Source organism: Melospiza melodia, chromosome 2 (assembly GCF_035770615.1).
Source record: "Melospiza melodia melodia isolate bMelMel2 chromosome 2, bMelMel2.pri, whole genome shotgun sequence".
Classification (NCBI taxonomy): Eukaryota; Metazoa; Chordata; class Aves; order Passeriformes; family Passerellidae; genus Melospiza; species Melospiza melodia.
The window spans coordinates 79,815,768-79,829,334 of NC_086195.1; the positions used below are offsets into that span (position 1 = coordinate 79,815,768).

Here is a 13,567-nt window from a genome sequence, read left to right on the forward strand (position 1 = left end):
ACCTAAACCTTAAAAGCATAGATACATGGTACAATCAGATGTGGAAATAATTCATCATTCACCAGTTAAGGACAGTTATGCTTTCAGAATAAATTCCTTCTGTACAGAGATTACATCAACTCCCCAGGTGTTCAGAGTTCAATGAGGACATTAGGACCTTTATTTATATGCCTGAATCAGAAAAGAATTCCTCTGAAAGCCTAACTCCAGTGGCAGTAGTAGAGCTCAGGAGCTCTGGAATCTGCTAATTTATATATATATATATATATATGCATACATAACTAAAACCGCAGCATTTTATCCACATAGATAAAAGTACATGCAACCCAGATCATGGTTGTATATATGTGCATTATTTCAAGTGTAACATTGTGTATGAGAATGGTTACTTCACTGAGCTGCATAAAGACATACTACTGAGCTAAAGCACCTTTAAATCTGTAACACTGGGTAAAAACAGTTTTAAAATTATCTTAATGCATGCCAGCTAGTTAGCAATAGATATGAAATTCAACAAGTAAGTTATTACATATCCCTGATCCCTTTTACCATTCGACTTTTGGACAATCAGTCAAGTCCTCCTTCCAATAAGGACCCCTCTTCCCAGCCAACAAGAAAACTGCTGTAATTAACTACCTACATTAGTAAGTGGGGGAAGCTACTTTTAAAATGTTATGTTCAAAGACTATCCAGGTTTCAAAAACTGCAGTGAAACAAAAAGGGAGAATGCTACAACTTTCCCTTCGAGGCTTCAGAAAAATATCCAATCAAAACCATGAAATTTTTAATTTATACAGCATATTATTCGTTTCCCTCAGCGGCAAATAACTGTTACAGTGTTTTAGTAGATAGCCCTAAAAGGATCTTTAAGTGTCTTTCTAACAACAGCAATAATACAATAAGGCTATGCCTTTCTGTAGGGGTCTGACCTCCCAAGTTAAAAATTTTCCAAGACCAAAATGAAGAAAACACTAAAATCTAATTTATCCTTCAGAAGCATGCATAAGAAAATGAAAGGAAAAAGAATTTTTTTAAACATGCATTTTGAAGTGTCAGTTTATTTCCTACATTTTCATACCTGGAATGACTTTTTGTAGAAAAACAACAGTTTAAGTTAGGTACTGTGATTTATAATACCACGTTCTTTTCCATATACCTCTTTTTCAGAGTCTATATAATCACAAAAGATGGTTCTCAAGGTGACCAGTAACACAGTGGTCTCCAGCAAAAGCATTTCCAAATTCAGTATTTTGTGAATAGCATGCTCTCCATTTTGTGAGTAATGGCACAACTGATAAAATGAGCTGGCTCATATGATGTGAAATAAGACTCTCTCCTTTCATCTGATAAAGACCAGACCCACAATGTATTTTGTGCAAAATCAAAATCTCATTTTCTTCTATGGAACAAAGGATTTTGTTCTAACTTCCTTATACAGATTGCTCAATCACAGACAGATACTGTTGAGAAGGTATATTTAAAAAAAACACAGCTACAAAATGCTTCTGTGTTCCAACAAAATTGTTACAGACTAACTGTTAATACTGTGTATTCCATTATATCACACCACCACCAATCTAGTATCAGAACAGTACTGAAAAATATGTAAAAGTCAGATTTCAAATTATACAGTTGTTTCTCTACATAAGGCATTACAGCTAGGAAAAGTGACTGGCTGTGAGAATAAAGCAAGAATGGCTAGTGCTTTAACTGCATCCAATGGCCTATCTGCTCTTGATTATAAATCCCAGACACACAGAAGACATTCCCTATTACCAGAGGCAACTGGGCAATATTATTTTTCCTGTATTGATATAAGATTTATCAACAGCTGTTGGCTACCAATTTTCTAAGTGGCACAATTACTGTCAATCTCATGCGTTTAACAGTGTTAGAAAAGAAATACAAAGAACACTAAAGTCTCTTAAAAAATTAAATAGTTTACACAAAGATATCTTCACACTTTGCACCTTCCAACATTTAACTGTTCATCAAAAATACCAACAGGCTAATTCACAGAATTTAGCTTTACTAAAGAAAAGAACATCAAAAACCTAAACTTAGAGATTTTTATTCCCTAAAGGAAGTAGGATTTTCACAGTAATATAAAAAAAAAAATTTCTCTTTCTGGTTGTAAATTATTTGCATGAAAACTTTTTATCAATTACTTTTAACAGATCCAAAACGTGTAACAAATTCTTAACTCAGCGTGAAAATACCTTTGGTAAGAAAAAGGGCCATGAGACATGACAGCTATTCAAAGGAATTAAATTTGTGATACATTACCACTGCTCCATTATCTGGCATCATTGGTGTTCCCATATTTGCAGCTCCTTCTGGTCCCATGGAAGGACCAGGACCCATTGCAGGGCCAGGTAAAGTTCCTCTGTTGTTCATATTCATACCCATCATTGGAGGAGGGCCTTGGTTACCAGCAGGTGCTGGGCTAAACGCATCTATGCAAAACAATCTATACTTAGAGCTGTCCTATCTTAATTTTATAAAAACAAACAAACAATTTACAATATTTATAAAGCCAAATGTACAAGACTTCAAATACTTGGAAAAAAATATATTCTTTGAGACTGTACATTTATCTCAATCATCTGCTTTTAAACAGATTTTAAATAATCTCTATTATTCTGCATTACGTAATTTGCCTCATGTATTTGAAAATCCCAACCTTTACAGCTAAATATAGCTGTACAGTTTCTGTACAGGAATCAAAATGTTCATACTGCATCTACATGGAGTATCCACACCACAAATTTGCAAAAATCTCAAGTGATTTTACAGATATTGGCAGCTATAAGGCAACTTGGCTCTTTAGGGATCTTAACAGATGAAATGTACATTTGCAAGAAGTCTTCCACCAATAGTATGTTAATTGATATAGTTTACAGTAGATAAGACTAAAGGTCTAACAGCAATAACAGAGATGGTACTCAACTTCACAATAAATTTGCAATATAGAATAAATAACATCTTGCATTTAGTTGTCATTTCTTACGGTATAAGTACCAGAAAACTAAGCAGTTTTGTTAGAACTTGAAAAGACAGAACAATCTCTTCCCAAAGTCTGAATCAGAGGTAGAAGGAAATCTTGAAAACATTCTGAGGAGATCATCTAGCTGTAATATTACACTAAGAATTATCACTCTGCCAGTAGTCACTAAGCTACTGAACACATAGGTAAAAATGCCTTAATTGTATTTTCATGTGTTGCTATAAGAAAACACTCTACCCACCTAACATCTTACTATTATGAAAAACCAACTTCAAGGCTGGTGTTGATGCATTCCTCCCATTCCCCACAAAAATCCATCCTCTTCAGCCCAAAGTATGCATCCAAAATTTGGTAATGGAAGAAAGCATACCTTTGGCATTTAGCGTACACTTTAAGTATACATTTTTATAATATAAAGAAATCTGACATGTTGCTAGACTAATAAGCTTGTTGTTTATATCTTAAAAATAAACCCTCTCACTTCTCACCACAGCTGCACTTTTTTAATAATGCATCTATAAATACCCATCATTCAAAGGAGGCCACTTCACACAGATACAGTACTGTGACTATCTGCAGGCATGCACAATTACATCTCAATTATTTGCCTGGAGAACACCATGTCACAGCAGCCAGTGAAACCATGGCATTCAAGATATTGCTGCTAAAATTGAAGACCTGAGTTTGATCATATATATGTTAGGCCAATCACAAACTCCTTAGCAAAAACAATGCATGCTACACAGCAGCACATTAGAAGTGCTAAACAAGTTTACTACAAGTGACAGAAATCCTGTTATTTTGAAAAGTAGAAGTCTTTGAGCTTAGTAATGAAATAACCTGTAGACTCCTCCCTATAACATTGAGTCAAAGCAAAGGTACACTCATGTTGGATGCTTCTTACCTATCCATACACATGATCAGTTCATGTAGCAGGTAGAACACTGGGCTACAATTCAAGAAAATTACAGGAGCATATGCTCTAAAATGGTTTTTTACTGTCACCCATTGAGTTAGACACAGAAGGAAAAGAAGTCTAGACTGCCAATATAAGAAGAAACCTTTATTCTCAGAGGCACTCTGTGGGACTATCATGATGGTAGCAGCACTCAGTGCATGCAGTAGTGCATGCTTAATTACCGGCTACTGGTTTGCTTATCAGCCTAATTAACCTGAGCCAGGTGGCCACTCACAGGTACTGTCACTTATCTGTCAACTGCCACAAAGTTCTCATGCTCCGTATCATACATATGTACCCAGGGTGGCAGATAGCAACTCATACTATCAAACCTCTAGAATTCTGATCCTGCTTCAGGCAGAATCAGATCTGAAAGGAGCAAAACTACAGAGTGTAATGCAAAGAGAGAGTGGGGCCCTGCATACTTTCAGCAAGAGGCCACTACAATAGATTAGCTGTAACTCAAAGGTCCTCCTAAATCCTCCTATCTCCAAAGCAGACCCTAAGAGCTAACCACTTAATTGTCCTTTGTTTTTGGTGGGACACTGATGTGAGGAATTCATTTACAGGACCGTGCTCAGCAACAGATGGAAAGCAGTTATTAGTGTTCATGCCACAATGCAGATACTAAAAAAAAGCCCTTTTCTGCAAACTGAAGGGCTGAAAAAGTCCACTCTAAATGTCTGAAATGCACCCAACAAGAAAGTCCATCAATGGAGAGATGGTTCCCCAAAAAAGTCCCTTTTTTACATATTTAAGTTCATAATCTGCACTTAGCACTACAGATCCAATTAAATGCTTTGATGAGGTATACATATTTTCTAAGAAACTGTCACAGAAAGTTGTAAAAATGAGCAGTTCTACACAAATCAGCACTTATTGAATCTGTCATAGAGGTACTCTGCTTTCTAAGAAAATTACCATTCAGGTATTTCAGTTATTAGAGATATTCCAGCTCACTCTGTCCCACATTAGAAAAAGTCGCAAATGGCACAGGTAAAGGTAAATTAAAAATAAAATTACAATTCCAATAGAAATATTAAGAAAGGTTGCTACTGTCAACAATTAAAGTTCTACTATTTAAAGGTCTACTGTAAGGTTTTGGGGGCAATTATTTTGGTTGTACTAATGGAGTTAATTGCTGGGAAAAAACCAAAATCTCTATGATGAGTGAACTTAAAATCCAGCCTCTGCAGAAATAAATGCTACACTTATTTCCTATGTATATTTTAAAGTAGCAGTTCAGTGTTACTGTAACTTTTTTGGGGATTATACAATTTATTTCTAAAAGTATTAAGTTTAAAATGAAGTTGTAACACAAAACTTAGAAAGCAAGACAAATAATCACTGTTAAGAACTACAGTAAATACACACTTTAAATCTGCACATAGAAAGTGTATTTTGTGGATCTCGACAACTGGCATAGTATCAATATTTAAAGAGTCTTCTAACTGAAGAAAATGAAATTTTCAAGTATAATGCAATCATATGCAAAAGTACAACTATAAAAAAAGAAATTAAGTCTCAATTTATGCTTCAGTTTAATATCTGTAGGTAACTTCACAATGTCCTTCTTCAGAATTATTTGTAAATAATTTTCATCATCCCTGAAAGCACAAGCCTCTCTATTTTTCAGCTATAAATGTGTCTCAATAAATGCAAGGAAATAATGAATAATGTGTTTCAAAATTTGAAGCAGATTTCTTATTCTAAAAATTCACATTACTCAAAATGTCAACTGAAATTACTGAGTTTTGTACGCACTTCCAATTTTAAAATATATGGGAAAACAGTTTTATTACTTTTCTTTTAATTACCACCTTAAATTATTTTAAACTACCCTTAGGACACTTCCAATAGATGAACAGTTCACACAGTTTAGTTAGATTTGGTGGTTTTGAAGAAATATTTTAAGTTTCAGTCTTGTTTAAAAGCAGATATTTTGGGTAAGTAAGATTCCAAAGTGTTTCAGTCTGCATACATGGAGCAAGCACTAATTATACTTTTCTATTACACAATACTAGCTTTTAGTAGTAGATTACACAGTAATAGATTTTAGCAGTGACAGTATTTTAAGCTGCAAGAGCTAACAGAATATTTGCAAATAACAGACTCAGAGGAAATTGGTAGAACACCAAGCATGTTATTCATTTACCACACCAAGTACATCAAGAGGAACTTGCAAATTTTAACCTCTACATCATTTCACTACATGCAATTACAGTCATAATTTCTTTGAATAGATGGTCCCTCCAAAACAATGCCAAATATTTTTTTAACATAAGATGCCTTTTTTGTATCAGATAACTCCCAGAGCATCACTTGTCCCTGATTTTTGTTTCTCTTAACTTGCACATCATTTTTTTGCCATGTATAGTCAAAGCAGTAAAAGAAAGATACACCAGGGATAGGGGGGGAAAGCTGCTTGAAAGCAATATATATGCTGGGGTTTTTTATTTCCTGATATTGCTTACTCCTTTTTTACCAGTTGCAGTAATTAATAGTGCTTGAGTAATATGTACAGTCCCAAAGAAAAAAAAAAATTTACATTACAGAAGCCTTTTTCCTTCAGATCCCTACCTCCCATGTTTATTGCTCCACGAGGACCCATATCACCCATTCTCATTTCCTGTTCTCTCTGAAAGTAAACATAGTTTTCATGGTCAACCTATCATTCTTAGTTAGAACTTGAAACATTCCTGTTTACTCCATGAAAATAAAAATGTTAAAGTTTAAAAGTTTCCATTGATCAAAAACAGTGCAAGGAAAGACAATATTTACAAAAACCATTACAATAATGGTTTTTATAACATCAAAGGGATAAATAAGTTCAAGGGAACAATGCTGTACATTTTTGCATAATAAAGGTTAAACACCCCAAGTTTCATTTATCAGATGCAGCAGTGTAAAGCTCCCAAATAGTTATGTGATCAACCACAAATGAATCCATCTTTACGGAGTGTTTTTAATTAATAAATATTTCTGGTTTACCTGTAAACAAACAGGTCTTATTACAATACTCGCCCAAAGGTTCAATAATACTTAAACTGATTTAATGACTCAAAAATACTTGTGTTGATTGAAAACCAAGTTCTGATGTATTATATTATGGTATATAAATTCAACCTACCAATTCATCATTGTTGAAATAGTTTTGACTTAACTTGCTGGTAGTGTATTTTTTTAATGGATTATACTTTGCTATTGATGTTAGTTCAGATACTGACTATCCTTTTAAAACCAGCATAAAACTGTAGTGTCACCAGAAACTGTAACATGCATTTACACTGAACAAATAACACATCAAATTGATCAAGATTCAATTGATGGTCAGTCACCCAACAGCAAAAGTTTTCTGACATTACTAAACATGAACGCCAGCCTGCTGTGAAACAATACTCGAAGGATAGTACCCAGAGTGGCAAAAAAAGATCACCTATGGGAAAACAAAATACTCTAGCAGAGACAATTCCAAGGGATTTCAGAATTACTGTTTACATCAAAAAGAACAAATTCACAGCTCAAAAACAAAACCAAATGAAATTTATATAAAAAAAATTCTCCTTAATTTTCTACAGGAATATTAACAAGCATTCTTCTCTTGAGTAAACAAACCCACACGTGCTGAGAATAAGAAAACTCAAAAAAATTTACCTCATTCTGAAAAACCATTCCACTTATGATTTAAGAGCCTAAGATCAGACACACTTTGAAAAGAAATCTGCATACTAGGCAACTAAATCTGTCTATAAGTGACTTTTACATGGAAATACTAATACATCAAAACACATTCCTTGTATTTGTACAGGTTCACAAAGTCTGGTTTGGTCAGTCATATTTGGGATGCCAAACATGAGTCTTCTATCTTCAGCCACTTGAAGCAGCAGACACCACTATGTGACAGAACAGAACCAACAGTTTTATAAATATCCTGCTATAGAAAAATACCATGGGATATATGATAAAAAGCTCTCAAGTCAACAATTTTGTTTGTAGTAACTCATATTAACCTGGAAAAAGTACTTAACATAAGAAGAGTATACACTCTTTTCAAAAGAATATAGCTTAATGTGGAGTGGAAAAATAAGGTCTGGTAACTAAAAGACACAGGCAGGTTTTAAAGTCCAGCTAAAAAAGGCCATGGAACACTAAGGAGGATCTCTTCTTCTGACGCTAGAACCCACGTTAAAAATTTATCAGAGAACATGCAGCTAACTCTGACAGGCCTTTCACAGTAACATCAATTGACATTTTAAGTAAAACCAGCAGCCCCATTGGGATAAGCATATCCATAAACTGACATGAGTTAGTCACAAATCAGCATACAATCACATTGATTATCAGTCTGCTTGTAAAACTCAGTGTTGACATCAGGAAGCAGAAGGGAAAGTGGTGTATCATCCCTGGCCCAAAAGGACAGGGAAACACCGTGGCTATCAGTTACAGTCACACTGTGTGCACATGTGTATGCCTATATGCTTGTGTGAAAACCTGACACATCATGAACAGCTGTGACAAACTTTCACTGCAAAGCAAAGCACCAGACTTTACAGCAGGCACAAACCTTACTTAATTCATCTCAGGTTAAACTGCAAGTTGGTTGGTATTTGTTTTTTAATGCGACAAGTGCCATAATGCAAGGCTAAGTACAATACTGGCTTGATAATGATGTTAAGTACAGATTTGTAAAGCTGCACTAGTTACTAGAACTTGTTTTCTTTGTTAAAGACAGAAGCATATGCAAGCTCTGATGTACACTTTCTTTAAAAAATACACTAGTCTTCCTCCTAGCAATTCACCATTTTTTCCCTGTCTTGAAATGCGACCAGTCTTTGGTTAACAGAAGTACAGCAAAGATAGGTAGAACCTGCTTTTGTTTAGTCTAGTTTAACATTTGTAAGAAAAACCATGAAGTAATTATTTGCCATTTTTCAAGCTTTAACTTCAGTGTTGAATTAATACAGTATAAACAACATTTCAGGTATAGAATCAAGACCCTGATAATAAATAATTGTGCCTTAAGGTCTCTGCTGCCTATTACTTTATTAACATGACTTCAAGATTAAGATGCTGCTGCTTATAATTATTCCTACTGTTGCACATACAAAACATATCATGTTCCCTTGACTTTTCAGCACGGGAAAAATTCTTCCAAACTTGTAACACAGAATAAGCAACTTTACACTTCCTGTCAGAGAAAAGACTCAATTTCAAATGTTAGCAAGCAGTATATATCATTTATGTCATGAGATGCTTGATGTATTCAAAAATTCTATCTGGAGGGGTCCTGGATGGTAACAAAACTTCAGTCCTGTCACACACAAATCAGATCCTAGACAGCTCTTTACAATGTGAGCATAAACATGTTACTACAGGTAAGTTAAATCAACTAGTCCATGGGTTTTGCCCAAAATATAACAGAAAGGAACACCAAAAGGCAGTTTGACACAGTAGCTGAACCACTGCTGGTTGGTAATTCCAGCCCATCTGAGAGGTTCATTTTCAGATACTCAAGCCTTTTGAAGAGCTTAACAATGATAGTGTTACATTCTCAAAAGTTCTTTTCCTCACTAAATGACTTCCTATTCTTCTGTTCAGTAGAAGCCTGCTTCAGACTCTTCCCCCAAAGCCACCGACAACAGGGAGTTAAAACTGAGCAGCCCGAGGAGAACAGGGCTAAATCCTTAAGAGAGAAATATGTGGGGTGATTAAGAACCTCTGAAGTCACCCATACCTGGGAAATCGATCTTAACAGGAAGAGAATAAGAAAAATGGATGACATGCTGTTACAGGGAGAAAAGAAGACAAAGAATGTGCAGGAAAGCAAAAGTTAAACTTTGTGAAAATCAGAAAAAACCATTATCAAAAAGACTAAGTCAGCAAACAAAAAATGTCCTATTGTAAAAGCTTTTTTTGGTTTTTTTTTTGGTTTACAAAACTGAAACTTTTCCGAATTATTTGTTGCCAGGATATTTTTCAAATACTTCAGAACTCACTAATGCAGACAACCTTCAAAAAGGTCCAATTCATCTGATTAATATTTTAGAAAAACTGCTATGATGGCAACTATAGGATTATACTTACTAATTACTTTAGACAGAAGCATTGAAAACTGTATTTCTCACAATGCCAACTAATGTTAACATCAAATGTAAAAAGTAGATCTACAACAAAATATTGAATACACTCAGTTTTCAAAATATGTATTTAACATTTAATATAGTATGAATTCTCCCCTTTTTACCAAGTACTTGAAACCAGTTTTCCAAAGTATTTGAGGTGTATCATGTGCTATGTTCTTACACCTATAACCACACTGATACAGCAGTCTAAACATACAGAGAACAGTCAAGATGACTCTTCTGAGTTAAATATATTACACTATTTTAAAATGATCTACAAAGCCATGAAACTAAATCTTCTGAAAAACACCTAAGAATTTATACAGGTCACACTGCAAGTAAAAATACAAATAGTCATAAACCTGACTTTTTAAACTGACAAACCAGTGCTACTTTTCCTCCTTAAAAATAGGCCTTGCAATTGCAGCAATCCAGCAAAAATTAATCTTGTCTCCAAGTGATGCAATATTCATGGTAACAAAACTGTCAAAAATTATGGTATGAACAAAATACGGCACGAAAAATTTTAGAACAGCAAAAAAGCACAACATCTCAGAAATGTTATGATGGCAGACCATACAAACATGCAACAATTTACTTACCTTTCATAGTACAGTAATCACAATAATGCTAAGACATGACATCCAAAAAATGCCTTAGTAAGAAAGAACACTTTCCCCATAAACTTGAAAATTAACCGTTTAATTAGCAGTTTATCTAGGTTGTGCATGTAGAGCAAAATGTAATTAACAGCACTGCTGATTCTCACTTTTTTCATTAACATGAAAACTGAATTTTATTCTCCAGAAGACTATATATTTGTCAAAACAGGTATGACATTTCTGTGCCTCTTACTAGAATTCATTACTCCCTTCTAGTCTGGTTTATTTCATTAAGTTCATTCTGGAAAAGGAAAATTCTTTTCAAAGACCTCTTAATGAGGCATGAACCTTACTTAAATTGTAACTTACTGAAAGACACCTATATTTTAATGGCATAAATCATACAAGTTATTAAAGCTGCTAGTTCGTAATCAAAACTAGAATCTGGGGTATACTTTTGATTTTGCATTATGTGTCTTTTCCTCAGAATAGTCCACTATTTCACTCGAATGACAAGTGCACTGAAGTTAAGTAGCAGCAGGAAGATAAAGTAATAAAAGATTTCTCTTCCATCTTCTTGTCATCCTTCCCTCTTCAGTTTGTTCCTCAATTAAGATCTCTATGTAAGATCCAAAAGTTACAATATCCCCACAGAGTTCATATACAATACCAGTAAGTAATTTTACATGACAAATATTGATCTTTCAAAATCCAAGATTTTTGTGTTCTTGAGCACTGAAATCTAAATTTAGAGCTGATCCCTACTCTGAGATGGGCATCATACCAGATGATTCCAAAAATCCCTTCCAGCCTAAACTACTCCAACCTCTAAGAACTGAGGATAGTGTACACCCAAGAGTCTAAAAAAATATAAACTCTCTTACTTCACACAAATCTACACAAATATATCAAACTAGATAACAACTATAGTAAATGTAGCTATAAAACATATAGCATGCATAAAAACTAGAGAGTCCTGTTTTTTAAATAGGAATCCTAATGAAAAGAATTTTCATTATGTTTAATACCTGTCACCAGGCCTCAATGTTTGAAAAAACATACTAAGAAGGCCAGAGGAGATGAAGGCAATTTACTGCTTTCTGACTCGAGTCATGAATAAAGTTAATGGAGATGACTCATTAAGTTCCAACACTAAAAACCCTCAACATTAAAGAAGTATCACACAGGTAAAATCAGGAATACACATTGCATGAAATACAATCACACAGACATATTCCAGTAAATGCTACAAATTGGAAAAACACTCCTAATGCTATTAAATCTACAACTACAAAAGAAATGATTACTAGTTTAACATATTTCTTAAGTATTCCTGTCCTTTCAGTAAGATTGGGAAGGAAGTATCAATTTTATTTGAAGAGGGGAATTTCTTTCAAAACTAACAGCAAAAGTATAGGGATGTATTTGTGAAAAACCTCTATGCACAACATCTTTGTTCTCTTCTTTTAGTTCTGAGAACAAAAAGTCTTCAACTCCTATGGGATCTCATTTTCCTTCTGCTAAGGATAGTCCTTGACAGCTGAAGTCCACAGAGAAAAAACACTCAATTAAACAAACGCAATTAAAACTCCTCAAAAGTATTTAGCATTGTAAATTGAAGTTATTATTTAAAAATTCTTTTACAGTAAACTGTTAAACAGCTGTGAACCTCCCAGAATGTTTTGATTTTCTGAACTACAGTTAGCCTCCTTTCAATTCTCACATAATGTTTAAGTCAGGTCTAAACTGCCAGTATTGGAAAAGAAAGCAGTTTAATTACACTAACATGACTCTCGATACAAAGACCTTTAGGGAATACATCACTAACCAGCAACATTTAAAAGTCCTAAAGATTAAAGAAAAAGTTAATTCTAATTCTAAAGGTGAAAGACAATACTATTTAATGTACAGCAAAGTAACTGCTTTGTTTTACACAAGAAGTCATACTTTCAGAATGTATTACAGCTCAAAATGCAAATTACAATCCAACTTGTTAACAAGAAAGAAAATAGTCTAAAAGAAGCCAAGATACACCATGGAACCTATTCTGCTGATTACAGAACTTGGTTCCATATTGCAATTTATATCTTTTCTGCTTCATTATTTTGTCTTGTAGTTACTTGCTCCTTCACTGAATTTTAATATTGCATTTAAGCCACTGCTTTAATATAATTTGTGAGCGTTTCTACCACCTCTCATTTTCATTTGTTAAAATACAGTACAACATTGTATATACAAGATCTACAAAACTGACAAAAACTTTACTTCATTTTCTCATAATTTGAGATAAAAGTTACTCATCATCTAGGAAAAAAAAGGTACACAGAGGCCAAAAATCAAGCCCTAAACAAACTGCATATATATACAGTAGCTAGGACCAAAATCAGAGTATCTTAATTCTATGCCTCAAATCATCACTACATCATCTGTTCAGGTAAAGAAAAATCCTACCATATCCTTTCACTGTATATGAAGCACTCTCTGAGGATGTAACTGCAAAGAAGGATACTTTTTCCAAATGCCTTTGCTGTTGATGATTTGAGAGAAAACAAGCACAGAGTTATTCTGGCAAATTTTCCCCTTGATTTAACAACTAAGACTCACAAGAGGTAAAAATGTGCTTCTCAAATATTTTAAGCTAAAATTCAGAAATAATTTTCACAAGACAAAGGTGCTTAGAGAAGGTAACCACCTTCAACAGATTTGGAAATCCTTTGAAAAATGAGATCCCATTATATCAATTCCCTTAATAGCAACTTTTTCAATTCTGCCACTTAATCTGGTTCTGCTGGAGTTAGGAGGTACCTTAGATTCATGGAACCAAAATATTAAAAAATTTCTCCCATTTCTGTTAGTTTCTTTTTTTCCAGTAATAGTA

General features: G+C 34.1%; 1 protein-coding gene across 9 annotated transcripts in view; it reads right to left on the reverse strand.

Annotated features, from left to right (window-relative positions):
* PSPC1 (paraspeckle component 1) overlaps nt 1-13,567 on the reverse strand; it is a 58,703-nt gene that overhangs the window by 24,410 nt on the left and 20,726 nt on the right. For 4 of the 9 annotated variants that reach the window (XR_010026727.1, XR_010026728.1, XR_010026726.1 and 1 more), the window contains exons 7-8: nt 6,546-6,603; nt 2,287-2,456 (exon numbers count right to left, since the gene is read on the reverse strand). The exons of the other annotated variants lie outside the window; for them this stretch is intronic. Coding sequence is in view for 1 of the 4 variants with exons in the window: in XM_063148989.1 (XP_063005059.1) it covers nt 2,287-2,456; nt 6,546-6,603 (228 nt within the window). In the remaining 3 variants the exon portion in view is untranslated. The remainder of the gene's footprint in view (nt 1-2,286; nt 2,457-6,545; nt 6,604-13,567) is intronic. 9 annotated transcript variants of the gene reach the window in all.